Genomic DNA, 20593 nt, shown 5'->3' with positions numbered 1-20593 from the left:
ACTAACAGCTTCCATCACAAAAGAAGTTACGGTACATTTAAACTATAATTATAGTGATAATTAATTAATAATTTTCTCAGGCATAATAGTTCCGGAAGTGTTTTGCAGCTGAAAACCTCGCTGTCAAGTTATGGGAAACGAGTACATTTGTCTGCTCTAGATCTGTTTGAGGCTTGGACTTTACTGCGCAAATACGATATTTGAACTGTACAGAATGATGTAGCCTAGTACACGCAAAAAATAGCGAGTAGAGAGACGCTTAAGCCCAAATTCCACGGTAACATGGATAACACGGAGTCGGAGTTCCGGAGCCGGAGTTTCGGAGTTGGAGTCCCGAAGTCAAAATTACGGAGTCTGACGTAATAATATTGGAAAACACGGAGTCACAAATTATGGAAAACACGGAGTCTGTTAAAAATATGAAAAACACGGAGTATAAATGTTTGGAAGTCCAGTGGTCAATGACTCAACGTGAATTATGCAAATGTGATAGCGTGTTTTAAACAACATGGCGTCATATTCGCGTAACGTTTTTGCTTGTTTTTTCTATTCCGCAAATGGTAAATAAACGACCGAAAAACTTATCCTTAAACATAAATAATATTCCTTAATTTAAATGGGAGGATATTGTAGGAGGATATTGCAGTTTTGGTGTGATTTAAGGTGATATAAGGACACGTAATGCTACAACAATAATTCTATGACTTTGAGCAAGAGGCATTATAGCTATAATCTTTTGTTATTGTGTATTCTTTCTTTTATACTATTACTGTGGTATAAAAAAATTAGTACAGACTTATGAGCGATCCTTCATTTATGAATATATGTATAATTTAGGTTGACTCCGTGTTTTCCTAACATTTATACTCCGTGTTTTCCATGTTTTTGGCAGACTACGTGTTTTCCATAATTTTTGACTCCGTGTTTTCCAATATTATTACGTCAGACTCCGTAATTTTGACTCCGGGACACCGGCTCCGAAACTCCGGCTCCGGAACTCCGACTCCGTGTTATCCATGTTGTGATGTGGCAACGTTGAATCAAAGCTAGATATTTATTCCACCCGCTCCTCGTGTTGCAAAATAAAGTCATCCTATTGGCTGAACACTCCCGGCCTGACAGCTCAACATTGCTTCTGATTGGACGAGCATAGTAATTTGAATAATATGATTAATTCTTTCTTTCATTTCTGATGTTCAGGCTCAGGAGAGAGAATTAATCATATTATTTAAATTACTATGAACGTCCAATCAGAAGCGTTGTTGAGCTGTCAGGTCGGGAGTGTTCATCCAATAGGATGACTTTATTTTGCAGACACGAGGAGCGGGTGAAATGAATGATATATGCTTTTGATTCCAGTTTGAGACATCACTTCAGCGCTGGTCTTCGAAGAATGAAAATGAGTCTCCTCCATGCCAAGAAAATTTGAACAGAAATTGCTATCAGATTGCTATCGTCTTCAGCAGAAGAGAAGTTTAATAGAAATTTACTATCTCTGACAGACTGTCGTTGGTGTAATACCAGGTAATATGCCTTTCCCTTTGCGTGTTTTATCAGCTTGTTTCATCGTGAGCTTTTGGGCTGAGGTTCCGCGTGTCTTTAGTTCACGTCTTGTAATGCCTCTCTCGTGTTGTGTTCAGCTTCAAATTCAAATACAAACTTGTATGGCACTAACGTAGCTTTTATTCTTTTCATGCAGAATTTTGACGTATTAAAGCCAAGTTAAACGATGAAATTTGTGAACAAGAGATTGACGGCCGATGAATTGTGGCTGAACTGGCTCAAGATAACTCGCCTTTGAAGAGAAAGCACGTCTAGGCTTTTTCTGGGGAATATTGATGATATGAGAAAGGTAATATACGTCAAATCTTACCGTTGAGCCGCTAACCTTCCCTCTAACCACACGCAAATTACGTTTGAATTGAGTTCTAAAGACCTAAGCAGTGAACTAATGGTGCCTTTTATTCTTCCAGGTGGAGTTTGAGAGCTTAAAACCAAACTGAATGAAGTGAAGTGGGCAAAAAGTCCGTTACCGTAGCTGAAATTGCCTGAGACGACTCGCATTTGACTCAAGATAACTCGCCTTTAAAGAGAAAGCACGTCTACGCATTTTCTTGGTGTTTGTTGATGATATGAGAAAGGTAATATACGCTAAATCGTATGTGAGCCGCTTTAACCTTTGCTCCAATCGCAAGCAATTACCTTTGAATTGAGTTATGAAGACCAAACCAGTAAACTAACATTGCCTTTTGTTCTTCCAGGTGGAGTTTAAAAGCTAAAACCAAACCGAATATAGAAATGAGCTGGGAAAGAAAACCCATAGCTGAAATTCCCCGAGATGACTCGCATTTAAAGAGACGGCAAGTCCAAAGCTGCTCTTCAACACTAGTTGCTGAAATGAACAGGTAATTTTGTGTGTATTTTATTCAAAATAGGATAGGAAAACTTGAAACGCTTGATCAGGCATCAGCGTTCTCTCAACTGAATAATCACCGCACGTTTTCTCCCGATATTTAAGCTCCCTTCATCAAAGGTAAATCCTTGAAATCGCTGTCTATAACAAGCATTCTTTTGGTTTTATTGCAGGTAGCGATTTAGCGGGTCAAGCCTTTTGAAACAACGACAAAACCTGTTGGTAATAAAACGTGAGTATTAAGCAATTAAACATTTTTAGATAAACCGAACAACGGCGAGTTATGCATGATTCAGGTCAAGAACGACAACGGCCGCATGATAATTTAAAATGAATAATGGCAAGGAAATACTTGAAATCCCAGAGGGGTTTTATAGATGTTGTTTTGGGTCTGTTTACAATCCCGATTTTACGCGTGTTTCTTCTCAATAAAAAATGTAGTTTGCTTATTTCTTTAATCTTATTTCAGGTTGACAAGCTATGTTGAGCTATTACCGACAAACCAATTTGACGGCAAATCTACGCCTAATGTAGGCAACCTCGACGGCAAATCTACGCCTAATGTAGGCAACCTCGACGGCAAATCTACGCCTAATGTAGGCAACTTCGACGCTTAATATACGCCAAAACTACGCCAAATCGACACCAAAAAGCAACGTTCAGCGATGCCCGGGCATCGTTACAGGTTAGAGTAGCCTGGTGGTCAAAAAATGGGCATGCAGGGAGTCTGTGCAAAACTTAACAAAGTTAACTAATTTAGTTAACGAACTTAAGTTAAATAAAGTTTTAAGTTCAGTTAACTAGGTTCTGGCCACCAGGAACATAGCTAATGCATGATGCATGTGAGCAAACGTTTCTTAAATTCGGTTAAATATTTTAATCGGTTTTGCGCTTAGGACTGCTCGTTTGTGCTTAGGGCTGCGCTAAGGTTTAGGTCGATAATTTGTCTGTTTAAACTGAAAACATATCACAACTTTTATATATTACCAATATTTCACTTAAGAAATGGCTAAAAAGTCATACACACTAACAACACAAACCATAGCCACAAATGGCAGACATAATCCCATAAGTTCTTTCCTCTTTCTCTCTCTTGTCCTGTTTGAAATCGTCTTCGGCTCTTGAAATCCGGTCGATTGCGGCTTTCGGAATAAACATTGTAAAATGATAACTATATAGGGTCACTATTCGGTCTGGTTGTAAAATTATTTGTATGTAAATACGTTTTTGATTTCTCAGCAAACATTGTAAATATACGATTATATCTTGCCTTATACTATATTTTGTAATTGAACATATAATATTGTATATGTATTTATGAAAAAACATGAATTATATCAAAATATGAACAGATACAAAACATCATGCACTATACCTCATGATCTTGTAGCTGCACATAAAATAGACACGCACACGAGTAAATACATTGATGCAAACAATGTATGGCCTATATAATGGCTTCTAGTTTATCTCTCTTATCTCTTGCATTCACTTAAGGCTACAGTTAATATTCAAGCCAGAAACATTGATTTTACGGCATGTCTTATATATACTGTCTTGCTATTCTGAAATACATGAATTTATGCAATCAAAGTTAACACACACATGCTCTCAATTGATGAATTTGAATTTACTTGAAGAAAATAAGGAATGGGTGGGGGGGGGGTGCATGTATATATATATGCCTTATTTCTACTATAGTTAGAAACCAATTACGAGACAAACATTGGCAGTGGCATTGTAACTTTACTATTTTTCCAAGGTCTCTGTGAGATTTCCAATCATTTAGCTTCGTCGAGCAGTGCTTATAAAAAGTAAGGCGCCACTTTTTGTCTGTACTGTTTGACTTTGCTATGTGGTTCGAAGTGTTAGCAGGTATCTTGGGATATCTAATAACGTTGCAGTGTTATTTTCATTGCTGTTTCTATACGAGCAGCTGGCTTTGGCTATACGCCTTAGCTCTAAATGTTTTTAAACCAGATTTTTAAAGAAAAAAATGTACTCCTGTGGCTGTTTCTATAAGAGCAGCTTGCTTTAGCTATATGCCTTGGCTTTAAAAGTATTAGTCCAGTTTCTCTGAAAAAAAATTGTACTCTTGGTGCTGTTTCTATAAGGGCAGCTTGCTTTGGGAATATCCCTTGCATGGTTCAAAAAATGTTGACTGAATTTTTAAAAAAAAAATATTTACACTTGATGCTGCACTTGGTTTCGACAGTTTGTTGCTTTGGCTATATGCCTCAGCCACAAAAAAATAAAGTCAATTTCTTGTGGTATTTTTTTCCAAACCTTCAGTTGTTTCCACAAGGGCAGCATGCTCTGGCTATATGCCTCAGCTCTGAAATGTGCAATGAAGTTTTCAAGGACAATTGTGTCTATGCTGTTTCTATAAGGGCTCATGAAGTATCTTCAAGTTAACTTGATCCTTGAAATATGTGTGCATAGTTCGACAGCTTAAAACGAAACTATTAGGAACACTGCCTATGATTTGTCAGCAGAATAATTTTAGTTTTCGGACGAACGTAACTTGAATCTAAGCGCTCTGAACTCAGGCATTTTTATGTATTACTATATTAGTTCGTCGATCTCATAAGCTTTATTCAGCTCTCTACCAAAGTTAGTGGGTTAAGTCTATAATAGAACAAAAAAAATACACGATAACTTAAACACTTACTCACATTAATGCATGTTTTACTGGTCAGTCTTAAACATTACTCAAACACAATAACACACTGTAAAAAGACATGAACAATTTATGCTAAAGTATGCCAAATTAACATTTACCTGCATTGTTCTATAAATTTAAATGACAAGATCTTAAACACACCTACTTTGTAACCGGTTTTAGATATAATGATTTAATGTCTTCGTATATTGATGATGTACTATGTAAAGAAAACACACACGCTTTGTAATACATGTTTAGTGAAGTAATAATAAAAATAGGACCAAAATTGTCCGTCTCCTCTCTCTTGATTTCAATATCTTTAACACACACACACACACACTTTGTTGTAATACATGACTTTGTTTTAATAAAATCTCAAACTTGTGTACTTTGTGTTTAATTCCGGCTTTCGGTGAGGGTTTTTCTCCAGGCACTCTGGTTTCCCTCGTAAAAAAACAGTGTCCGTGTGTTCGGGACCGTGTTTACGGTTGGTTTTCCAAAAACTTTTCACGAGTAAAATTGCATGAAAGCTAAACATTCCTGTTGACAATTTATATCCGCATAAGTGGTATGTCTCGTTATACTCGATAAAAAGTTTAGAATATTTTCGCAACCCAGTAAACTTTAATGTCTGACGTAAACGCTCTCAGAATAGAAAACATAATGATCTAATGGAAGCTGACTTGTACACACGGTTACTGGGTTCAATTCCCGGAACACTGTTCTTTGTCGCGATAAACTTCATGTTCTTCAATTAAAGCATGCAAAGCTTCATCTTTAGACTATAATTTGACATGACGAGTTGTTGATGAGCACTTCACTGATTTTGAAAGACGTGATACAGCCAAATTGAAATGCAATACTTCCTCATCCTGGTGCTTATAAAAGAACGACCACATTCGCCAGATACGTGACTTTAAACGTGGAATAAGTGTTCTTCAAGACTTCAAGATGTTCTCTTAATCACCACCTCATCCGTATCATTTGGCTAATTCTCAAGATTAAGACGAGATAGTTGAATATCAATGAGAACGAAGAAACAATCCGATTGGCTATAAAGTGACGCTGAAGATTCCTTAGCGACAAAATGATGCGAGCTTGTTAAATCCTTACCTTACCTCCTGCACCTACTGTGAAGGGGCTTTCTTCTAGAACCAGCGCATGATGCATTGAGATCAAATTTAACTTTATTAAATAAATATTCTTTTTAGTCCGTTTCGTCAGATCAAATTTTGTCTTTATATTTATGTTAACTATGACCGCAAGAAAACTGGACGGTAATTGTGATTATTTAAACTGATGATATTTGTACTGGTATATGGCATCTTATTTTCTTATGTTCACGATCTCTGTTGCTGCCATGCTAGTCTTCCTGGACGAAATCTGTCATGCAGCCCAAGTTAATTCTGAAGAGTTTAGGATATCCTGGTACAATAACACAGACCTTTCAACACAACATGCAGTTGTTTTATTAGTGTAAGATAAGTTCGAGACGTGAGAAGTGTTTGTGGACATAGTATAATATAAGAGTGTCGTAAACTCGCCTCCAAATCAGTATTTACAACACTCACAAATCTCAATTCACAACACAAAATCTCAAATCTCTCTCCTCTTTAAAATGTACAACCTCATGCTTTTTTGATTGACACTTCCTTTCCTCTATTGGCATGCACGTAAATAATAATGTAATAAATTAAATTATTAATGTCGTCGGTCAGATTGTTAGGTTGTGTAGACAAAAGGCTTAGTGTAAAGTATGGAATCGAGGTCGACATACAGGGTGATTAAGAACTGACAACATTGTCTGCACTTTGCATAAAATAGATTTCAAACCAGTTATGCTTTTAACCTCTAGTTTGAAGATATATTTCAACTCACTTTCCTTTTCACGATTATACACAAGGTGAGTTGGGAATATCGATCAATTCTGAGAGAAAGAAGATGAAATGTGAATCAACGAACTCAATGATGGCTTTGGTTCTTTTGTAAATACCCCGCATGGCTATAGAAATTCAAGTACTGTGCAATAACCTGATACCTGTTTGAATAGTTATTAAAATTAAAGTATTTTGTTTCATACAGAAAAATGCGGAAGTATACGACTTATTATTGAGCTATTTGTGTCAGTTGGCAGTTGTCAAAATGTTGTGGTTATTTTATCGATGGCTGCTTTTCTTTTATATATCAGTAATAACGATTCAAGGTAAGATATTTAGGTTTTATTGTAGAGTATAAGAGGAGCTGCAGTCCACAGTATAATTCATCATTCGTACCAAACGTCGGCGGAAAAGTCGCCCGCACACGAGATCAACTGGCTTACGCTACTGCCACAAATGACTTTTTGCTAAGCTCGTAGGCTGACATAGCTCTATTGTGCGGCGGCCTTGAATCCCATGCATGTAAATAACTGAAATATATGGAGAAATCAACAGACCGCTTTCGCTCCTTTGGTCATGTCAATGTTTGGAATCCTGACGCCTGCAATGGTTTGACGTTGTCTATGGCGCCTAAAATCATGGAATGCTGGCATGAATGGCTTATAAATAAACGGAGGAAATTGGAATCGTCCTTATCTAAATCGTACAACGTCAATGTTCAGAACAGACAACTAGACCTAACCAATAAAACCTTACATAACCAAATATATGTATGCTTTTTTATAATTTCATTGTAAGGGAAAGCTATTGTCAATACATCATTATATCAAAATATTATGCCAATGCATACGCGATCCGTTTAGCGGGCGGGTAAAACCCCCTGGTAAAAACTCCGTAGAGATATATACAGTATTAAGTTAAGCCATTTCTAAGCATTGTTTATACTTCTGTCACCTCCAGTGTATTTCATGCACATCAATACTTTGCGAATTTTCTTGTATTTATTGCTTCTAAAAGAGGATGAATTTTACTCACATTCAACTACTGCACTGTTTAATTCACGATTAATTTTTTTCTTGCAGATTCCTGGGAATTTTTTCTCAGGCAGACTGAAACCTCAGAGTGTATTGCGCCTGAAGATAGTACTTTTGGGAGTACTAGTTATGCGAAACGTTATTGGGCTGAAATGGTTGACAACTGCTTGAAGAGTAGTGCACAGTTCCGTTATATTGACAAGACAGAATTGATACACAATGTCGACAAGGGAGGTTCGCTTTTATGTATACCAGGGGATAGCGTATATGTTTATAAGCTGCTCGTTTATGATGGCGTTCAAGCTGGCGGAAAAACATTTGAAAAGAAAAAAGATCATAATATTAAACAAAAAGTGTCAGGATCTCTCTTTTTTTCCGAAAGAAAGTATTGTGTTCAGTCTAATGGTCTGGGCGCTACAGTGACGGTAGTAACGGAAGCAAGTTGCAACAACGCGAACAACAAAAAGTTCACATTTGGTAAGTTAAATATGACGTATAACTAGATGTAACGTATACGTATATACTCCAATACTCGTACTTTTGTAACTATCTAAACCAGATATCTTTTATGATGTGTTTTACCCAACCCACTGACACAGAACCATTTCGTCATGAACTTGTCTGCACGTGCACAATATTATTCACAGGCATTGTTGCCATTATTGACAGGTTCAGTGATACAGTTCGGTGACAAAATGAAAGATGTTCATTGTTCTTCAAACCAACTTATGGTGATCCACAAAGCTCATTATGGCGATTTTGAAGATGGTGGGACATTTTATGCCAATGCAACTATTGATATCAAATGTAGTCAACGAGCAAGTTGTCAGGTGAAACGTCTTTGTGGTGGAAAGACGGCTTGTGAGCTGATCATTAACAATACTTTGCTATTATCGCCATATTGTTCTAAAAACACAGCCCAACTTTATATCGAGTACACTTGTGTGGATATCTATTTGAATCCCATAAAAACAGGTATAGCGCATTGTAGAGGAATTGCAAAATTGAGTGTCCATGATTGTTTGCATAGCACAATGTTTTAATAATTAAATATATGCAGTTTTTGTGTTTTTCGATAGCATGTCGTTTTACAAGTCTTTTCGGGTCACAATAAATATATTCAAAATTATATGCACACGGTACTAAGGGTATTTTTCATGGTTTTAGCTCCCAACATAAGATTATCAAAGTCACCCAGCGAAGGTTTCGTTGAAATAAAGAATGTTTCCACTTGGAAAAACGTAAGGGAGGAAATATGGGACATCACTCGGGAAAAATCGCTGTGTCAGCACTTGGGATTTAATGGAACCCTAGGGAACGTGGTTAAGACTGAGAGGATAAAGTCAGGTCAGGAATTCGTAAGTGGTGACCTCTGTTATGACGCACCTCTGACGGATAGTTGCTGTGTCCATCTTTATCCTTACACAGCAACGTCAACCGTTTATGCGCCATATGTAACATGTGAGTAGGATTTTGGTAAAACTATTTCAGTCGATTTTAGGCTCTTAGAAGCTAATAACATGACATTTTGGTCTGGTTCGGTTTCCCGATCATTTTCAAAACACTGTTCTCTGTTTTAGGCAAGATATGCGAGAATGCATTATTACAGAACCACACCAAGTTTCCAGACGCGATATTTTCTGGAAGTGGTTCTACTGACAATACCAAGTACAAAGAAGCGAGATTTTCTAGCGATGGTTGGTGTCCAACAGAGTCTGGAGACAAATATCTTAAGATTGACCTTCAAAACGAGTATCAGATAACTCGAGTTATGGTTATGGGTGATAAAGATCAGACAAAGTGGAGTGGATCATATTCATTGAAATACAGTCATGATGAAAGTTTAGTGGATGGCAGTAGTGGTTTTCAGGTCAGTACGTGAGGATCTCTGAAATGTGATCAATATACCACTGTAAGAATATAAATTAATGATCTCACAGATTGGCGAGGCTCACCCCGAGTAGAGAAGTTAACTCGCGCGCGATACTACAGGATTTAACACGCACAATAAACACACAATAAACACGTCCAAGGCATGCCACAAAAAACTTACTGAATCCCAGAAACTCACCTACTCGGAGCCGCGAAAATGTCCAATAAAACTAGAACAAAAGAAAAACCCCGGCACAAGGGGATAAGGACTGGTTAACCAAAAACGGAGAGGGGGACCAGAAGGGGAAGGGTGGGAGTTGACAAACGCACAAGTGAAGGGTAGGAGCTAAGGAAGTCATATTAATTTTATACTAACAGTAGAAGGTAATACCGTGGAGCCAACGCCCGGTCCCGTGACAATAACAACATCTCTTCGACATTAATTTCCTTTATTATGAATAATAAATACATTTAATGTCAATATCATAATGAGTGAAGTTATCAATATTAATACCAACCGCTTGAAAATACACAAACAAACGAATCGTTGTAGCAGCAATGCTATGCACTTTTTGGACTGACCAGGAATATACTAATTACTGTTATTTTCACGGTATCAAAGGAACTGCAACAAGATAAGAAAACAATTGTGTAACGTAATCTCAACTGAAGTGATTCATTTTTTTCAAAACTTCTTTTATAGATAAATGGTAATCAAAACGCTTATCAAGCATCAGCCACAGACGTCGACATTTATAATGTCAGATACATAAAGTTGGAGCCAAACGGAGGAACAAAATTTTGCCTTAGAATAGAAGTGTGTGGTGAAGGTGAGTCGGTAGAATCTTTAATCGCCGGAAACCTTTTAATTTACATTTTGATGTTAGCAAGAGAAGGGAGAGATGAGGTAGAGAAGGTTTTGTAAATACGGCAAAAAATAAACTTAAAGACTTTACTATATAATAAGATATTTTTTCAGTTTAAATTCTCTCAGCTCAAGCATATTCACCTGCTGTAGTATAAAGCAAATAAACGTTTTGGTATTCTCGTTCCAGTCCAAACGCCTGCTCCTGTACAAAGGATTGTCGCCGAACCATCGTCCTATTCTGTCAATCTATCGTGGACAATACCAGTGGCTAAAAACTCTTCTTATATTACACATTTCATCATTTACTTGAACGGCACAAAGAGAGAAAGAATATCTCGTGTTCAACATGGAAATAATTTCATTCTTCGAGGTCTGAAACCTAACACTTATTATAATGTTGGCATAATGTCACAGGATGGATATTCAAAAAAGTCCATAGCGGTCGACAAAAGTTATAAAACTAAAAGAGCAGGTAAGAATAAAGATGCCAAGTGCTTAATTATTGAGTGAGCCACTCTATCTGTTGCTTTTACTCCTACTTCTACGCTTTGGTTTAAAGTCAGCTTTAATACGTTTGTAGTAAATTCAGATTGTTGATTTAGCAACTGACTGCATGTCTCCATTTTGCCCTACTACGTCATCTTGATTTGGTTTTGCACGCTAATAATAAAGGCTTAGTATACTGTCCTTTCTACTTCAACACTGCTATTTTGAAGGTTGTATTGCAGCAATGAAAATATTTTGCACAAGTGTATAAGAACACTGGAAATACGGTAGTAATTCAATTTTGCAAATGATTGCAAATTTTAATGCATGATGCTTAGTTTTACGTTCTAATGGCATACGCAAAGGTAAAAATGAGCTAGTTTGCTAGTTGGATACAGTTATAACAAAGTAGGCATAAGAATAATCAATGAAATACCATTTCTACGATTAATTTATTTGCAAGTTTAGGCCAGTTTACACCGATCAGGGTGACAAAATTTAGGCTCTGCCCAGTCTCTTTCGTAGATAAACAAACTCGGCGGACGGACATGCATGATCGCTCATCGTTTTTTGCGTGTAGCATAGTGGAACGGGCTACCCACAAAAATTATGTTCTAATTTTCTCTGCCGACACTATAAGTGAGTTAAAATAAAATTTTTGAATATTCAATCGTGAATTATGATTAGACATCCTTCCGATTAAGATTTAAGAGGTGTTTTTGGCTTTTTTATCCACCCTCAAGAATGAAGATCTTTAGTTCGTATGATCTGTATTAAAGGGAATGTTAAAAAACTCATTTTTATTCTTCCGTTGTCAAGGGTTTTTTCTTAGACACACTCAGTCAGGAAAGTGTGTCGCAGCTAAAACTCCAACCTTTCGAGATGATAGCTATGCCACCCGTTATTGGGCTGAAATGGTAACCAACTGCTTGAGTGATCTTGCGCTGTTCCGTTATCTGGATAACGAAATATTGCATAATATCGAGACAGAAGGAAACGTCGTGTCTCTTAATCCTCATTACAATAAACGTTTGTTTATATATGACGGTAAAAATCAGGTTGGAAGAGATTTTGAAAACAGCACAAAACATCGTATAAAACAAACATTTGGTGGATCTCTATATCTTTACAATGTGAATAATTGTGTTCAGCCTAATGTGCAGTATGTTGACGTGAAAGATACTTCATGCACCGAAGTAGCAGCACAAAAAATTACTTTCGGTAAGTAAAATTACTTTGGATTGAACTTATAAATTGGATCGTTTCTTCCTATTATAAGTGCTACATATACATTCTGTAGTCTGTAAGTTGTAATCCGAGTGGGTATCCTTTCAACCGACTGCTCAGTCACCGTTATTTTGCTGTTCAGTTGATTTAAAAATCTTTTGCCGCCCTTCAAAAATAGCACCGTGTAAACTAGCATAGATTGCGAGGGGAATAGTTAAAAGAGAAGGGACTAAACCAGTGCCTTTTTAAGGATTTCTTCGGGGGGATGACAAAAGGGACCTTTTGTCATGATTGAGAGGGAAAGGGAAAATAAATCTCATTCAATGGGAGGGGGGGGGGTGAAAGTCCATCAGTGGGAACGGAAGAGTAGCTGAGAGTTTTTATCGCCAGGTATAACGCATTAAGACGGATTTCCATTCAGTGCAAAATGTCGCGCGATCCCTTTCTTTTGAAATGCAAAAAGTCCAGCCGAACTAATCCCATTAGATGAGCTTGAATGAAAACATTTTAAAAGAAAGCGATCGCAAAAAATCGATCGCGCGACATTTTGCACTGAATGGAAATCCGCCTTTACGCATCGCATTACTGGCTTGTGCTAAATTACTTTATTGCAAAAAATCAGAGAACGTTCTATGGGCCGAGTGTCTTTTCTGTTTGTTTCCAATATGATATGAATGTGCATTTTTTATAAACGTCTCCATTGTTAGGTTCAGCGACCCAGTACGGCGACAAAATGAAAGATGTTCATTGTTCTCCAATACAACGTATGGTGATCCACAAAGCTCATTATGGTGATTTCATTGATGCTGGAACATTCAATGCCGGTGCAACCATTGATAAGAAATGTAGTCGACAAGCAAGTTGTGAAGTGAAATCTCTTTGTGGTGGAAACAGATCTTGTGAACTGACCATTGACAATAATTTACTATCATCACAACATTGTCCTGATACTACAAAAGAACTTTATATCGAGTACACTTGTGTGGATAATTATATGAGTCCCATAACAACAGGTGGGCTATGATGCGTTATCGTTCAGTCTTTTTGATTTTATATTACTATAAATAGCCCAATGATAGAAAAAAAATCAAATTTTGTGATTCCATGTATGAAAATCGTTCTAGTAGAAATCAACCTTAGGACTGTTTTTCACGTCACTCAGGTTTCTTTTCATTTGTTAGAAGTCGACTGATTCACTTGATCCTGGTCGTTTATTCGAAAAATTTCGCCTCATGATGAACCGCCTTCCTCTAAAAATATTCCTTGCACGAAATGCCTCACAATTTGATATTGAGGAAGTTGGGGTCTCTGATACAGAGCAAAATGTTCGAATAATAACGCTAATTTGAAATGATATACATTGTTCAACAGTTTTAGCTCCCGACATGAGATTATCAAAGTCACCAAGCGAAGGTTTCATTGTCTGCAAGCTACAAGACTTTCCAAAAAGATAGTAAATATATTCGAAATTATAGACACTTTATTAAGTATTTTGTTTGTTTCAGCTCCCAACATAAGATTATCAAAGTCACCAAACGAAGGTTTCATTGAAATAAAGAATGCTTCCACTTGGAGAAAAGTGAAAGAGGAAATCTGGGATATCACTCGCGAAAAATCGCTGTGTCATCACTTCGGGTTCAATGGGACACTGGGGAGCGTTAGTAAAACTCAGAAAATTGAAGAAGGTGAAGCATTCGTAAGTGGTGACTTATGTTATGACGTACCTCAAGACGAGAGATGCTGTGTCAATCTTTATCCCTCTGTAGCAATATCAAAAGTTGATGCACCATATGTAACATGTGAGTAGGATTTTGATCAAATCTTTTTAATGAATTTCATCCTAAAAACAGACAACATAACCATTTGGTTTCGTTCAGCTTGCTGACCTTTAAGAAACTGTACTGTGTTTTAGGTAAAATTTGCGAGAACCCATTATTACAGAACAAAACTAAGTTTCCAAACGCGGTATTTTCTGGAAGTGGTTCCACTGACAATACCAAGTACAAAGAAGCGAGGTTTTCTAGCGATGGTTGGTGTCCAACAGAGTCTGGAGACAAATATCTTAAGATCAACCTTCAAAACGAATATCACATAACACGAGTTATGGTCATGGGTGATAAAGATCAGACAAAGTGGAGTGGATCATATTCATTGAAATACAGTCATGATGAAAGTTTGGTAGACGGTAGTAGTGGTTTACAGGTCAGTACGTGAGTATCCTTGATGCGTGATCAATATTCTGCTGTAATCAACCTTAGTTTAAAGACTGCAATTACTCGAACGTAAATAAAAATCTGCTGCTTTTAGGCAATATTCTTTACATTTATCGTATGAAATGAGAAAGTGTGTTTCTTCGTCTTTTAGATAACGGGAAACCTGTACAGCTTTCAAGCATCGACTACGGACGTTGGTATTTATAATGTGAGATATATCAAGATACAATCGACTGGAAATATAGACTTTTGTCTCAGAATAGAACTCTGCGGACAAGGTGCGGCTTTTTTACAAATTACTTGTCAATTTAAATTAATTTGTCAGTTCAATGTTTCATCGAACTGAATTAACTCCATCTTTCTCCCAGTGCAATCTCTGGCTCCAGTTCAAAATGTTGTTGCTAAACCATCAGATTTCTCTGTTCATCTGTCATGGACAACACCATCGCCTGAGGCATCCACTTTTATCACACATTTTGTCATTTACCTAAACGGTACCGAGGTCAAAAGAATATCGCGCGCATATTATGCAAATCAATACATTCTTCGAGAGCTCACACCAAACACTAATTATGTTGTTGGCATAAAGACACAGGATGGTCAACTAAACAATACTCAGACAATAGTTTACCACAAGTTCAAGACCAAAGAAGCTGGTATGCATAATGTTGGGAGGCTTCTGATTGTTTTCTAAATATTTCAAATTCAAATAATTGTTTTTATTCTTTACTATCATATAGTTCCAAGTGGAGCTCCACGCAGTTTTATGATTATATCTCGTAGTAAAAACTCGCTCGAAATATCTTGGAGAGCTCTTGATAAGATATTTTGGAACGGTGAATTGGTGGGATATCAGATTTGTTTTTCTACAAAGGAAAATGATGAAAGTCCGAAATGTTCAAACACAAAAGTTTTGTCCGCCTTAACCTACGTTATTTCTAATCTTATTCCTTCAACAAAATACTTTGTGACAGTCTCGGCTGGTACAAAAATTGGTTTTGGAAACAAAAGCTCAGAAATAAGTGAAATAACAAATGGAGGTAAAGAAAATAAAAAAAGACATTTTAAAGAAGCGTAAAGCATGGCAACAGAACTGCCGAATACGCATGTAAATTTCATCACATGTAAAAATTGTTAATTTTTTACTCCAAAGTGAAATTAACATGTGTTATTTTATGATATAGAGCCTGTGAACCCTGTTGTGATGTCCCACATTGATCTTGGTTTAACGATACCTAAGGCAGCACCCTATATAAGGTTCGTGTACATTTTAGGCGTGACATTTTGTCAAAGCAAGTGTGTGTGAACATCAGTCATGTTTTTTCCATTCAGAGAAGTTCTGGTCATTGTTCAAAGAGCCACAAGAAGTCAAACACCAAGTGAAGACATAAAAACAAATAAACTAAGACCATACCAATCAAACACTCAAGATCCTTACATCACCGCTTATTTGAGAGCAGACGTTCTCCCTTTGTCGTTCGTGATCGGTGATGGCAAAAAATACAACTATGAAAACGTAACATACGTTAATCAACCTCTTCAACCAAACACAAGTTACAACGTGTTCCTGAGATTTTTTGAAAGCCAGGTAACTAAACGAATGTGATAGCATGTATAAATAATGTATTTGTTTCGATTGGATCCCGGAGTTAACTATATGTCTCTCATCTAGAATTCCTACTACTCCACAGGGTGGAGCGAAAGTATAAAGACGAAAGTGACCCCAGGTGAAAAATTATGAATATACAAGTTTGTTCAAATAATTCATTGCAACTGTCAGTTTAAGTGTATATAATTCTAGACGCTTTAAGGGGTCTTATATTCGAGTGGAATTATACACACTTCAAATTGAAGCCAGGAACAGTTGAAAGAAAAATGAGTCAACTATAGGTCCTATGTATAAGTGCATAATTATTAAATCAGATGTATCAGATACTTAGCTTAATTCACAGCCCTAAAACTATTGGATTTGGTTTACTATTTGATTCACTAATGTGTTTCCCGTTCAAAAAAGGACCCAGTGGACCTCCACTGGATGTTTCTTTGAAATCTCGTGGTAAATACACATTGGAAGTATCGTGGGAGGCTCCTGAAGAAAGTTCAACAACTGGAGAATTAACTGGATATCAAGTTTGCTTTTATACCAACGAGACTCCTTTAGAATGCTTTGTGCTGACAAACCCGAATGTGCTTGCACTTACTCGGAAAAACCTTCAGCCTTCTACGAAGTACTTTGTGACGGTTGCAGCGAGCACAAAAGCTGGTTACGGAGAGAAAAGCTCGGTAGTCAGTAAAATAACCAATGGAGGTAAGAAGCACTACAGTATATAGTTCATATGCATTATTGCCAAGCAAGTTTTAGTAAGATTTAATTTAACTTAAATGCATATATACTTTGAATCTATTGTTTATGCTACCAGTTTATTGTTTCTAGAGCCGTTGAATCCTCACGCAACTTCCTATTACACTCTCATCTTAAACATCCCCAAACCAGCGAACTATATTCGGTAGGTATATCTTATAAAATTTGCAAAATGTATATTCAGAATTGATATGCTCAGAAGCTAGACCATGTACAAGTACAGGCCTCGAGTCAAACTCAATTCAAAGCAGGCAACAATAAATAAAAAAACTGTATATGATGTGTCTAGTATTTGAGTGTGACCGAATCAGAAGGCTATATATGCTGCTGACAAATACAGTAACCCGTTTGAAGCTTATCATTTGTTCAACTCTAGGATCCCTGTAATGAATAATACCTTAATTATGACCAAATATTTTCCATAAATTCAGGCAAGTGATGGTTATCGTTCAAAAAGCCGCGAGCAGTTCACTGCAAAGCGAAAATATTGAAACAAGTAAACTCAAGGCATATCAGACGAACACCCAAGATCCTTATGTCACTGCATATTTAAGTACTGATGATCTTCCTTTGATGTTCGTGATCGGCGATGGCAAAGAATATAATTTTAAAACAGAGAAATACTTCAACAAACCTTTGACAACCAATTCAAGTTATATCGTGTTTTTGAGATATTTTGAGAGTCAGGTAAATGAGTTAGAAAATGAATATTATGTTCATGATTTGAAATAATGTATTTTAAAATTTAATCATTAAGAATATGTACATGTATGTTCATATTTGCGAAAGTAATTACAGGCAGATCTAGAATTTGTACTAAATAATTAATTTCCAGAATTAATACTCCGGTGAATAATTTTAATACTTCTGTTAAGGATTCGTACTACTCGACGGAATGGAGCAGCAGTTTTAAAACTATAACCAAAGCACCTGAAGGTGAATATCTTCTATTTATTACTTTATTTATCTTCGATTTTTTTATTACTTTACGTTATACTTTTGTTTCATTGTTCTCTGCACCACAGATTAATGTGCGAGCCAGATAAAGATTCTTACATTATATTTGTAGTTTGTTTGAAATATAACATTTCTCAACAATCCGGCGAAGACAAAACGCGCCTGGGTCTTCTTATACCGCTGATTATTCTGGCTTTATGTTTTCTGGTTTCACTTGGTGTTATTGTGTACCAACGTCGTCTTCTTCAAAATAAAGATGTGAATCATGGATATGGAACCTCAAAACAGACGAACGAAATGAAAGAGTTTGGTAAGTTTAATGTTCACGAAGTGGTAAACTAAGTTGCCATTTGCTTGGTTTCTTCAGCATAATGATTAAGTTTATTAAGAAAATTAAAGAGATTAAGAAAAAAAGATTTGTTTGTTACCATGCAGGGAAATATAAGTTAAGGAAAGTTCGGTAAAGAAAGTTTAAAAAAAATTCACTAATTTTCATAATATTTGTAGCTACTTTTTTACACTTCCCTATACTCGTGCATCATTATAGGCAATGGAAGAGTAAGAGGGGGTTATAGATGGAGTATAAACGTGTAAAACTTAAAAAAAACTTCTTGTATAAATTATTTCTAAATTCTCATGTAACTTCATAGATTTTATTTCAAAAGATCGGAGAACAAACGAAAGAGCAAAGTATGATCAAACAACTCAAAATGACGAGACTGTTTACGAGACTCCAGATGATGTTATTGAAGAAATTGAGCGAAATGAGGGTGCACGTGGAACAGAAAAAGGACAAGAATCATCGGATTACATGTCGTTACAAGACAAAAAAGAACCAGCAAACGTTTATCAGGCATTACAACCTCCCGTCACCAATGATAATCAACGTCATACTAAGGAGGGTGGTCAGTCAGTGGAATATCAAAATCCTGCTTTCAATGCAGATCTCAGTGGTGAATAGTTATTCGTGAAAATTCCAAGAAAGTTTTCCTTCCGGAAAGGACTTATTTATATCGACATGTCGCTATATTCTTGTGCTTGCAGATAATTATATATGCGTAGCTTTATTGACAAAAATAGGGCGACGTGAGTTCTTTCGATTTATTCACATAGCTTTTTCAAATATGTAAGGATTTAAACTTTTAGGTGCGTGTACGTGCGTATGAAAAACGCGTAAGTGGAAATCAACCCTTATCAAACGCTTTCCGTTTGTTTGATGTCTGGTAACCAGGATCATGTAACTAGACCCACAGGGAGAAAGACATTTTCGTTGCATTTTTGTTCAGTGTTTAAATAACACTTTCAAAGAATAATTAACACTCCATAACAAAACAAGCTAAGACTGGCATAGGTTATATTGTCATGTTAATAAATTAAAATTACATTTAAGAACTCATTCCGTTGGGAAAGTCATGAAATGCGGAAGTGTAGAGCAAGAATCTTTCGTCTAAGCTTTTACTCGCTTGGTCAAAAGACAAGGTGTCTTATACCATCGATGGTTAGTTTTATGTGGTGTCTCATTGTTGGTGATTAAAGGTGAGAAGCTGAGCCGTAATAAACTATCTAGAATTGATTCGGAGTGTGTGATCGACAATGATAACTATCTATATTTATGGTGTGTACTGTAAATACAGACTATAAATACAATAATAGGTTTTTTTACAAAGTTACTGCGGACTGTTGTGCACTCTTCGAACAGTACAGCATAAATAATTTCCCTGGCATGGACATTCGACTCAATATTCCCGTCCAAACGTTCTATAAACGCGTTCGAATGACATATTCGTCTACATATAGTTCGTCTAAATAGTTCACATGCATCAATGCAAACCACAGCTCGTTTGTTTAAATACTTTGAAATTTTGACTGAATTGTTATCTAGAACTGACGTCTATTTGAGACGACGAGTCGATGATGTCGGTTTAAGCGAAATATTATCGATATTAAATGCATATATCATATAGGTATAGTTTGAGGTTGATATAGAGTCACGTGATAGAGTATAGCGTCTTACAAATTTTTATATGACAAGTTTTAATTGTCAATTGCACGAGTGTAAGTACAACAAAGTTTTTCTTTGATGCGATGTAATCGTACAGAGAAAAACGTGAGCGCGCCATTGCAAAATACTGTACTCCGCTGGCCAACCGCAGACAAGTGCTCACATTATGTGACTCATACAGACGAGGTCGACATACAGGGTGATTAATAAGAACTGACAACATTATCTGCACTTTGCATAAAATAGATTTCAACACCAGTTATGCTTTTAGCCTCTATTCTATTGGATTTGAAGATATATTTCAACTTTTCTTTTCACGACTACACAAGTTGAGTTGGGAATATCGATCACTTGTCAGAGAAAGAAGATGAAATGTGAATATACTGCCGGTTACTTCTGTAAATACCCATGGTTAGAAATCCAAGTATTGTGCAGTAACCCGATACCGGCTTGAATAGTTATTAAAATTAAAGTATTTTGTTTTGTACAGATATAAGCGGAAGTATACGACTTATCGAGCAATGCGCTGTGGTTAGAGAGACAATTGTCAAAATGTCGTGGTTATTCTATCGATGGCTGCTTTTCTTTTATATATCAGTAATAACGATTCAAGGTAA

General features: G+C 36.5%; 2 protein-coding genes across 2 annotated transcripts in view; both read left to right on the top strand.

Annotated features, from left to right (window-relative positions):
- The first annotated feature begins 8276 nt into the window (after positions 1-8276).
- On the top strand, positions 8277-20309 carry LOC114525366. The gene is made up of 5 exons (XM_028546629.1): positions 8277-8466; positions 8659-8964; positions 9157-9450; positions 14355-14620; positions 20271-20309. Exons 2-5 carry the CDS (start codon positions 8685-8687, stop codon positions 20307-20309), a joined length of 879 nt encoding a protein of 292 aa, XP_028402430.1. The 5' UTR covers positions 8277-8466; positions 8659-8684.
- Positions 12323-20593, top strand: part of LOC114525433 (receptor-type tyrosine-protein phosphatase F-like) — a 108354-nt gene continuing 100083 nt past the window's right edge. The window contains exon 1 of the mRNA XM_028546778.1: positions 12323-12436. The gene's annotated coding sequence lies outside the window, so the exon portion shown is untranslated. The remainder of the gene's footprint in view (positions 12437-20593) is intronic.

This window comes from Dendronephthya gigantea, unplaced genomic scaffold (assembly GCF_004324835.1).
Source record: "Dendronephthya gigantea isolate DGI-Jeju-01 unplaced genomic scaffold, DenGig_1.0 000034F, whole genome shotgun sequence".
Taxonomy (NCBI): Eukaryota; Metazoa; Cnidaria; class Anthozoa; order Malacalcyonacea; family Nephtheidae; genus Dendronephthya; species Dendronephthya gigantea.
This window is presented reverse-complemented; position numbering and strand designations above follow the sequence as displayed.